Source organism: Montipora capricornis, chromosome 8 (genome assembly GCF_036669925.1).
Source record: "Montipora capricornis isolate CH-2021 chromosome 8, ASM3666992v2, whole genome shotgun sequence".
NCBI lineage: Eukaryota > Metazoa > Cnidaria > Anthozoa > Scleractinia > Acroporidae > Montipora > Montipora capricornis.
Genome location: NC_090890.1, coordinates 26592285 through 26603411, shown reverse-complemented (window position 1 = coordinate 26603411; position 11127 = coordinate 26592285). Strand labels below are relative to the sequence as shown.

Below are 11127 nucleotides of genomic sequence, written 5' to 3'. Positions count from 1 at the left end.
CATGTTTCATATGGGGTAAAAAACTAGCACTTCACATTACAATCTAATCAGTTTAGTCTGTTAAATTTTCCAAGAGCTTCTCAACATCACATCGATTTTACTCGTTTAAATCATCGGTGACCCCAATTTTTTAAGACATGAATCACTTGCCCTTCTTACAATCTACAAACTGTAATGAAATGAAGAAAATCACAATGTAAGAAGTTATCTTTTTTTTTTTAATTTTTCTTTCCATGTGTCCTGAGTTCCGGGGGTGTTTACGACAGGTAGCGCTTTCGAAAACGCTCGTTGAGGATTAACTCTACTGTTTACGACATCCCCAGTGGCATGCAATTATCTAAAAAACCGACTCCTATATTTCTATGCACAGAAACATTGGGCTAGTTATTTAAACAAAGTCTAAATTAAGCCGCGGCTTAAGACAATTAGTGGACCTCCAAATCTGTTTATAAGCGGTATATTTTAAGTAGATAAATTGCTGTCTAGTTTGGAATGCAAACCTTCTTGTTATCATCAGCAGCAGACAATATTAAGATATGACTGTTGGCAATATTGAAAACGGCATAGAACGCGGTTTTGTTAAACATTGTCTAAACTATGTTTTAATAATCGACCCATTGACTCTAACATATTATATTTGATTTTCAACGGATGAGTAGATGTCAGGCTACATCTCGTTATGATGACCTGTCTATCGAAATTAGGGCATTTTTTCCTTGCCTTTTTCTCCGAAACAAGGTCGGTGACCACCCACTTTCTTTTCATTTTTGGAATAAGTAATTTATGACCTAACTTCAGTTTCAGTGTAATTACTTGGAAATGCTATGTTGCTTTACACCAAGGAATGAAAAAATATAAATAAATAAAAGAAAAAATATGTTACAAACAGAAAATTAATCGCTACTATAGCCTCGAAACTAGGTGCCTAAAGGCATTGACAGATGAGGTGCTTGCTAACAAAGGCAGGCAGACTATTCCATTCGGGTATGGTTCTTGGGAAAAAAAAAGAGAATTTATAAGTGTCTGTGCGGGGAGCAATAATGTTAAGCTTTTGAGGATGATTACGGCTGGTTACAGTTTTACAATAGCTTAAGTGGTCGTTGAGGTTAATAGGAATTAGGTTATTAACTATTTTAAACATCATACAAAGGCGGTCGCGCTTTCTGGCGCTGGATAGTTCAGACCAGCCAAGTTCCTTAATTAGGGCAGTAACGCTGACATGACGCGAATAGTTCTTGAATACAAAGCGAGCAGCACGTCTCTGAACCATTTCAAGCTGATTGATGTTTTTTTGGGTGTACGGGTCCCACACACTGGAAGCATATGATAACGTAGGTCGAACTAGTGAAAGATAAGCGCGGGCTTTGACTTCTTTTGAGCAGCTGTACAAGTTACGTCTGATAAGGTTAAGAGTGGGCGTTGTCTTCTTTGTAATGAAATTCACGTGATGGTTTCCTTCAGGCGGGAATGTGGGAAGATTTTTGCGCGAACGTCCTTAAGGCGGAGCTCCCGGGTTATTATTTTATTCGTACTGGCCTTACTTAAAAAGGCCAACATTGTTTTTGGAAAGCCTAACATTAGTAAAGTTAAGTGTGGGCGGTTATTTCTTCTCGTTTTCTGGTTTTTGAAAGGAAATTGGAGAAGTTGGGCTTTTGCCGCTGTTTCTGCCTTTTCAGTGCGGGCTCAAAAACTAAATCAGCACCCTGCTGTGACGTATGATAATTCACCTTGTTCCAAAATGGCCACCATTTTAAAATTCTTTTGTTTTTTTTTGCAAACTAGCCCTTGTTGCCTTGATCAAGGTTAAATATTCTTTTGAATTTAAGTTTAAGAACGAGGCAACGAGGGCTAATTTGCAAGCAAACAAAAGAATGCTAAAATAGTGGCCTTTTTGGAATAAGGTGTATGGGGAACAGAGATTTCGTAATCAAGAGAAACAAGTGCTGCTGTGGATATTTCTTCGTTGTTTTGCTGTTTCATCACGGACCCAATATTCACGAGAAACATCAGTAAAAACATTTTTTAGGTGGAAAAACCACGGATATGTCAGAAAAAAAAGTTGAGAACATTATTGTGCTTGGTCTAAAGTGTAAATAAAAAATGCTTATTTTTTTGTCTTCAGTTCCCCTTCAAACAAAGAATTTACGGGATAAAACAATTTTGAATTTTTTTTGTTTAGCCTTGACGAAAAGAAAAAGAAAACCTAACAAAACAATCTAAAACGAGTTAAAACCAGAAGTGGTGGAAAAATAGTAATTATCCCCTAACATAGGAAATTTACAAGAAGATTGTACCGCCCTACTGAGTAGGTTACCAAATACCATCATAGCATTTTCCTTTAACAATGAGAGTGCCAAATAAACTTCCGACTGGAGATCGAATATTCGGAATCATCTTTTTGGATTGAAACCGGAAAAAATTGCAGGGAAAAAAAATTCCAAACCGTTTCCACCTGAACACGAAAAAACTTTGACTGTGAAAAAAAAGTTAAGGCTCGATATGTTTAGGTGTCCTGATTACAAAAAGCTAAAAAGAGCAAGGCTGATATAACGTTGAATTGGAAAAAAACCAATATTTCATTTCGAAAGGCACTGCCTTTCTTCATCAGGGTTTTACAAGCAATGACTACGGTTAACAACGCTAATCCCAGATTAAAAATTAAGCAAGGAGTTTGTTTCTCTATTCCCAAATGCTGTTGAACGCTTATATTCGGCAAACATTTACATTATAAGAAAACAAAAACAAGCAAAAGAAACTTTAACCAAAAAGTGGAAAATATGAAACAAAAGTTTACGCTAATCCTGGATTAAGTTAATCGGCTTTCGAACAACCGGGCCCAGCTGGTCCTTGCTTGGAAAGTTGTATCCCGATTACACGTTAACCTGGCTTGAGCCTGCGATCCAATGGAAAACCAGTTCCTAGTCAGCAGTCAACAAAAGAAAAACAGCTGACCTTGGTGAGCTCTAAACTTGACCCCGCGATATGGTCACGTGATGCTGGTTAGCGGATACCTTGTTTGACATGTGTCCTGGACCCTAACATGGATGTCCAATATCAAAGAGGTACGCTGTACGCTGCAAACGGCAGCCATGTTGGGCGTATTGATGATGACGATTATTAGAATATTATTACATTATTGGGTAACTTCGTCGTGCGCAGCCAGAGCGCGACCCGAAAAAAAAAAGGTCCAAAGTCCAAACACGAAGTCGAATCCTATACTTTTACTATTATTACGAATTAATAAATGACGAGCTTTGCTTCTCATATACCTGGCTAAGCCAATCAAAACACTGGAAATGCATTATCCAATGAGCCAGTTTTTAATAATTATTTTTACTCCCCTGGGCGTTTTGTTGGTTCATTGGTTCATTTATTTCACACTATTTACATAACATTAACATAGAAAGAAAAGTATAGTCACAACACATGGTTACAAGATAATATAATTACAGTACAGGTTATAAAATGTGTGTGGTGGTCAAAGTAGCGAAGGCTTTCTAGTTGACCACCACGATTAAGAAATAGGATTATTTGATTCGATTCGATTAAGAAATAGGATATTTTAACTTCTGTTTAGTTGTAATAAGAACCTAAGGCTTTGGCAGACTAACACGTCACAAGAGTTTTTATATTGATGTGGATGACGTATGCAAATGATGTCACGTGACTTGTTGCGGCCACAAAATTCAAAATTCGCTACTATCGGATTAGTCAAATGGTAAAAGAAAACAAACTGTGCTTGCTCTTTGTGAAATATGTCTTTAGTTATGGACATATACGGCATTGTATACTAGTACCCGGTCCCCTATGGAAAAGGATTTCCTTTTTTCGCACATTTATTTAAAATTATCTTGAAATGTCCAAGCACAGAAATTTTTTACATTTTTGTTTGCGTTCTGTTCTTAGACTTTTTACGTTTATTTTTCAAGGTCATATGAAAGTCGCTCTACTAAGGGCGCTTTCTTTTTATCAGAACTGGCCGGCCAGATCCATACACATCAGTTTTCAAAGCAATTGCAACAATTTGAAGGAAAACGTGCATGATAATCTCTCGCATTCGTCTGGAGGAGTTTATATCATCCTCCAAGTGTGTTTATTTGAAGGCTTTGTAGAATTAGTCCCCCATTTAGGCCTTCATCACAGGCGGCCGCCATGTTGAGTACCGAGGGATTGAAAACTTTTGTTTTGCCCCAACGAAACTCGTTCTCAGACATTTTAACTCGAGGCTCGGGGTACGAAATCTATTGTCTATTGCCAATATGGCCGCCGCGCGAATATGGCCGCGCGAATATGGCCGCCGCGCGAATAAGGCCCATGGCCGGTCAGTTTTGTCAAATGGAAAGCGTCCTAGGATTTTACATCGTGAATTTGAATGTTTTAACTTTAAAAGGACGGAAAATAGTTTGAAGTGCGGTGCGGTTCAATTTTATTACAACTTACTTGCCAATTATGTTTGCGCAGGAAAGAGAAGCTATGATGGAGAAGCATAGAGAAGAAGTACAAGAGAAGTTGAAAAAACGTCGAGAAACCTTCGGACGCCTTAATCGACGAACAAGAAAGGGTCAGCCTGTTATGGCGAATCAGATTGAGTATCTCCTTGAAAAAATCCAGTCGCAGCCGTGATGAAGGGAAATAAGGATTGTCAGATTAACTTTTATGGAACAATTCGAGGAGCTCAGTTGTCAGCAAAGGAGAACTTTGGAAGTGTCGGGATAGCGCAAGCGCACATGCAGCGTTCAGGCAATAAAAAAGGTATTTGTTTGCTGACTTGCGATGGGTTTGCGCACCCTGTAAGCCGCCACTTGTGTTCGCAGACGATCAGCTGGTGTATTTTTTTTCTTTTTCAACAGCAAAGGGTTGGTCCCTAAGTTTATCACTTCATGACATTTACCAAGAGATGCGTTGCCCACCGCGGTCTTTCGTGTCTTCGCTAACTTGATTAGCCTGCGTAGCTGTCGGTATTAATGGGGGCCGCTCAGTGAATGGGCAGGGTGCGGTGAAGCGGTATTTCCAACACATCCTCTGATATGACGATTATCGACAATTCCTAATTTTCGCGAAATTGAATATTGTCGTCGATTTAGAACAACTTGCGCTTCATAGGGATTATGGGAAATGAATATCTATTTTTAAAATCCGAACCCCAATGCCAGAACTCGCAGGGCTCGAACCTGGGAATGTTCGATTAAGAACCCTTTCAGTCGAACCACTAGACTACCGGATCGCTAACTGCCCGAACGTTATTTTTTTAATATGTCTATATTTTTGTTTCGACCAAATGCCGCTGTAAACGTGTATTATCACCCGCTAAGAAACTAGCTTAAACAGGAGAAAAGGTCGGTTACCAAACCTCAAGAGAAAGCTAACCGTTTTAAAATCAAGCACTAAACTTAACCACTATTCAGCAATGATTTTATATATATACTAATTAGTGTTGGTAAATAATCGGTACAATAGCCCTTATCGGAGTTATCAGCGGTTTTGCCACATAAACGAGGCTAAGGGGTCATTTTGTATTGAATTGACCCTTAAGCCTCTTTTGCATGTAGTTTTAAACAAAAGAAAATGTGCCTGTAGGCTCAACTCCAACAAGGACTATTGTCAGCCAGTTGATCGTTACTGGTTAAGTGGACAAAAAACAGTTCCTTCAAAGTGGGTGCTCTGGGCTCAAATCCTGTCCAGGAATGCAACTTTTACTTTTTTTCTTCTCATCTGCTACCACAAGTCGTGGGACAATGTAATCTAAATTGACGACAACAGCCAATCTAGACAAAATTAGGAATTGCCGGTAATCGTCATTTCAGAGGAAGAGAAAATGTTGGTATTTCACAGTGGCCCTACCCATTGTCCGCGAGCGCGGCGCGCGCGGCTTTTCCCTCTCGCGCCAGCAATATCGCCAGCCACGCAGGCTATTAGTTGATCCGCATGATTTTTCGTATCATGTGACCGCCTCTACTTCATCCAATAACTGTTAATTGGGTTAACAGCTGAATGTAGTGAGTGAATAAAAGAGTTCTCGAAGAATGGTTTCCTTTTCCTTTGAAAACATATAAAAAATAAAGTTCAGCCGTCAGTATAGCTAATGACATGTTGACACAACCACCGCTGTAAACTGCTAATAATTATTTTGTAAGTTCATTTAGTAGAAAACCAATAGACTAACTTTATCTGAACCACAAGCTTATGCACAATTTACAAACAAACATGATTTATTAGTTCGTGTTTTTATGAGTCAAGGTGGAGGTTTAAGATGTTTCTTAAGAATTGAGATTAGTTTGCGACCAAGGCTTATGAAGATTAATTAAATCTGGGTACGTTTTTTTTCAAAGACGCTCTCAACATCATAGACGGTAGAGATATTAAAACTATTAAGCAATAAAAAACGAGACGAGAGGATAAGCGGAACGATAAAAATTTCCAGTAAGCTGGGTCACTGATTATGATAAAATCACCCTTTCAAGGATACATGGATTTGATTTCTCTTGATAAAACCTCTTCAAAATACTTTTCTTGGCGAATGAAGTCCATCAAGAATAATTAATAAGGGCTGTTATCTCTATTCCGGTCGATGATAACTTGATCATGTCTACAGAATCCTATCTGGTTTTGAGCACACGACACGTTTTTGAAATTCGAAGACATTAACTCATCAATGGTTAAAAAACAATAAGCAAGTCATCAACAAAGTCGCCCCAATTAAAGAGAAACCTTTCTTAAAGATTCGCTGACAGTAGAACATATTGCCCCATTGATCCTCGTAGACAGCAAGTTGTTGACGCTGGAGAAGAAGCCAGGCCTTTAAAGTGAGGAGCGTTTACCGAGGGAGAGAACGACCTTGAATTTAGAGGCATTAAAATATTTACGATTTTACGGACTCTTGTTTGTTTGGATGTACGCGTTCGAAGTCGATTTAGCATGTCCTCCTGACTTTTCTTTTTGGAAGATTCGTTATGGTCAGTTGTAATTATAATATGAAATACACGATGGTAAAGTTGATACACGGCTTGCCTTCTACACCTGCATGGTTACGTTTAATGAATGAATGACATGTTGGGCGGATGCGTTCCTTTAGAGCCACTCGTTGCGGCCTCATCTCACTTTTGTCTGGATGTAAAGGTGATCGCTTTGATTTTTATACCTTAACGAGAATGCAATTTGTCAAATATGATTTGCAGGTCATCAGTTGTCTCCACTGATATCGAACTTAACTAGCTCGTCCACAAGACCAGCCACTATCCTTTTTGTGGATCTAGGGCTCAAGCATAACATTCCCGACAGCCCAGTGCGACGATATCGAGACGATCTTACCATCATTTGGCGAATTTATGGAAACATTGGGCCAATTTTTTCAATTTTCATTCCAATTCTATCTTGTCCATGTAGAAATAACACGCTGCCTTGAATTCAAGTACGCTGTTCTATGTGAAAGGATCGAACTTAATTTTGTCACAGTGGTTTGCCTCAATACAAAGGCGTTTTTACAGTCTTTGAAGTAAAGCAAAAATAGTATATCACAGAAGCGTACAATGTTGTTCTCATACCCCACCCTTTCGGTTGCTTGTCACTGGCGAAGCCTTTTCCAGTGGCTCTGGGAGCGAGTATGCAGACGACCTTTCCCTTTCAATGGAATTGGCGTCCCGAAGCTCTGAAGCACCCACTACCTAATCGCTTGTGTAGGAGCTGTGACCGCTTCTGAGGCAAGCTTTAATTTTATTTGTCCAAAGAAAACGAGGTTTCTTTGTGCAACATGTTATATTTTTTAAATCGTATACAGGGTTAAAGTGAAGAGACATGTCGCTCGTTCATCTTCAATCGATGTAAACTGTCTTCAGGAAACAGAAGGTGCCTACTCGGCTTATCATTTTACACCCCTCTCTGTGAGGTTTTCCTCCGAGTACTCTTTTTCTTCCCTCTTCCCAAAAACCGATGTTTGAGTAAAATTGATTTGATTTCTAAGTGTAGTATCCCAATTACTACCCCAGCCGGCTAGAAAAGTAGAAGTTATAACACTAAAGTGCATCATTATCGCTGATTATTAAGTGTTATTAGGCTGTAGTATCGACGGCCTTTGAATGTTGAGTGATACTATCATGTACAATCTATTGTTTAACTAAGCTACGAGGTCTTATCCGTCTCTATTGAGTCGTCAAGTTAAGCTTTCCGTACTCCGCCCCTTCATGTTCTTGAAAACTTCTCAGAGAAATACTCCAGCACTCCTTATGTCAGTTGAAGATGGATTTAGACCGTGGCAAGCGGTTTGCCGGCTCGTGCCCGCCCACGCGAGGATTTGGTATGCGGGGCCAGTGTCCTAAAGTTAAGGAATGTTAATGCCGTGATAAAACAGTACTGAAGATTCTAAAATAAGCCGTCTAGTCAGTCCGCGACGAAACAATGTTACACCGAGGTGAGAAGTAATTGGGAATTAGTGGAACTTTTCGGATTAAAGGTCGGTTTTTTCCAAAGCAACAAGATAAGAGAAATTTTATCAGCGGATGTAATTTTTTATGTGAGAAGGGGTTAATGCTTTGAAGCTTCCTTCTTCTTTGGTATTGCCTGGACCTGTTTTCTCTCCCTTTTAATTTCTCCTTATGTGCTTCTGATTTCTGATTACAGAGCTAACGAGCTGTGTTGCATGAGGCAGATATTGGAAAATCAGACGGTCTTCTTGCATGTGTGTATTTTAGAAGAAAAAGAAAAAAACACGTTTAAATCGATCGAAACGTACCCTTGTGAGGCCGGGTATGCCTCTAAAAGAAGCTGTCAGACACCTGTGCCATTGTTTGGTATTGTCAAAAAGGGTTATACTATACCTGGCTTTTTCTCACATGTAAAAATCAATGAAATAATTTGGCTTAGATGTTTCACAACGACTTACCGAAGAACAACTGGTCGATCTATTGTATTTTTTTCCAAAAAAGAGAACAACTGTTACTTCCAAATGGTGTGGATAAAAGCAGTGGACTTGCAACTGAAGATGATCGATCGAAACATGTCTTGCAGTCTGAAAGTTGTTGTCCATTTTTTACGAATAGTGATGCATATTTACATACCACAAGGAAAACCTTGGATAGAAAGTGGTGATTTTCGAAACATCTGATAGTGGACACCGTTTGATAAATGTATTTGCAACATTTCTCTCGAAAACATTTGTCATTAATCTCAACTTAGGCGTAACCATTAGAGCTTAGCTTCCACTAAGAAATCACCTTTCAAGAGGATCAAAAGTTTTGTTTTTAACGTGCAACGGGCCGACCTTTGTTATACTTATATTACTGACGTATTTCTGACGAAAAGGGATTTTATTTTAAATTCGCTGGATTACCTTTTGCAAAGGATAATCTCTTAAAGCCAAAAATCTGGCATCAGTCGGAATGGTAGCTAGCCTTTCTTTTTACCGAATTTTTTTATCTCGTTGAATCAGGTAAATGTTATGTCTTCGCCTGACACCGTTTGGAAGGCATCATGTTGCCTAGCAACGCTGTTAAATTACAACAATTGCTGTGGTTGTTTTCTAACTGCAACGATCTTTCGTTCGGAAAAGCGCCAAAATTGTGATTCGACAAAGATAGAACGCGCGGACGTGAAAGAACGCGTTTTACACGAATCTGTCCCGTGTTCAGTGTGGATCGAAATTAATTTTTGTTCAACCCTGACAATTTTTTTCCGGGTACCCTGGTTTCCCCTCAATCAAAAACTAAAACTTGTCGGCATTATTCTTCTCCCCAATTAGTAGAGCATCTCATGACCGGCTATATAGGCCTGAGATCTTATAAGTGTGATTATCTAACACCGTATAGATGGCGGGGGCATATTGGGACGGTATCAGAGAATATTTTTAGTGCACAACAACTACGCTTTCTTTGTCGTTGTTTTTTCCTGGGTGGCTGAGTTTTGCACAAAGCTGGTTGGTTTACGCGAAGAGAGCATGATGCGACTTGAGAGCAGAAGGTGTAGAGTTTCTAAACGAAAATTGAAACCGGGACAATAGAGCTTAACTCGTGAAGAGCCTGAGGAATATTAAAATATTTTCCACTTAATAAGGAAAGCCGGGCTAGTTATTTAGCAGTTCTCTTGTTTTACAAAGAATTCCCAGAATCTGTACTGCAGCCAAGAGATTATTCCCACTGTGGTCAATTACTAAGCAAAAAAGACGCTGGTTTGCATTTCGAAATCTACGGAAATAGAATAGCTTAGAGATTTTCTCTGGTTTCCCATATGTCGCCCTTTTTCGACCAGAAGCCCACATGTTTCCACGTGGTGACATTAAAATAGAACAGAGGCGAAACAGGATACTTCCTAGTGACAAACTAACAACACAATAAAAATATTCACTCGGTATTCCCAAAGCGGAAACAACAAAAGGATGTTTGCGACAGATGTCAGTTGATCCTCTCAGGACCGCATTCAGCTGGAGATCTTAGGGGGTTACCAGACGTGGGACTTGCTGTGGGCGTCTCTTGACCGAACGAGAGGTGATTTGGCTCTCACTAAGATACGTATTTTCCCCAATACTTATGGACAGCACTTGGGAAGAGGAATAGTGGGGGAATCCAGGGCTATCGACAACCCCCCTCCCCCCAGATAGTTGAGTTCTAACGCGAAATATAATTTTCCTAGAGAAGCTAGCAGGCGTGACATTTTCGCCTGAAGCAAGCATTTACAAAGTTGCTTATGTTCGTATCCAACGAAAAGCCACATAATCGCCAACCTAACAAGAGCGGGAAACGAAACATTGGAGTCCTCATAAACGGATAATTAATTCAATTACGAGACATTATATTACGATACTTGTTACGGCCGAAGTGGAATGGCTTATTAATAGAAGCGTTTAACAGCAAACGGGTGCTCTTCTCAAGAGTGCACAATAAATTAGGATTTTTACCCACAACAAGACAGGCTTCCATACGATTTTGCCTTCCAGCAAAAGGTGGAAACCGGAAGGCGGCGAGCCTTTGTGTTTCGAAAGCGACCATATACTGGTCCATACTCATTGTTATTCAAACAAAGACTTAAAGCAAATCTTCTTTGCTCTTTAGCACTCCACAATCAGCAAATCGCGGTGCTCTTATGCGTCTTCGAACGCAAATCGTGATAAATCGCGTCAACCCTTGCTCTATTTTTAACAGT

The 11127-nt window shown here is 39.6% G+C and overlaps 1 protein-coding gene and 1 long non-coding RNA gene across 2 annotated transcripts in view; one reads left to right on the top strand and one right to left on the bottom strand.

The window, feature by feature from the left end:
- LOC138014345 (uncharacterized) overlaps window positions 1–6870 on the top strand; it is a 12620-nt gene extending 5750 nt beyond the window's left edge. The window contains exon 5 of the mRNA XM_068861408.1: window positions 4462–6870. Within this exon, the coding sequence (XP_068717509.1) occupies window positions 4462–4623 (162 nt within the window). The 3' untranslated portion in view covers window positions 4624–6870. The remainder of the gene's footprint in view (window positions 1–4461) is intronic.
- LOC138014355 (uncharacterized) lies at window positions 6235–11065 on the bottom strand. Its single transcript, XR_011125304.1, has 2 exons — window positions 8876–11065; window positions 6235–8308 (listed from the first exon to the last, which is right to left on the bottom strand). It is a non-coding gene; the product is annotated as an uncharacterized lncRNA (long non-coding RNA).
- Window positions 11066–11127: the final 62 nt, after the last annotated feature.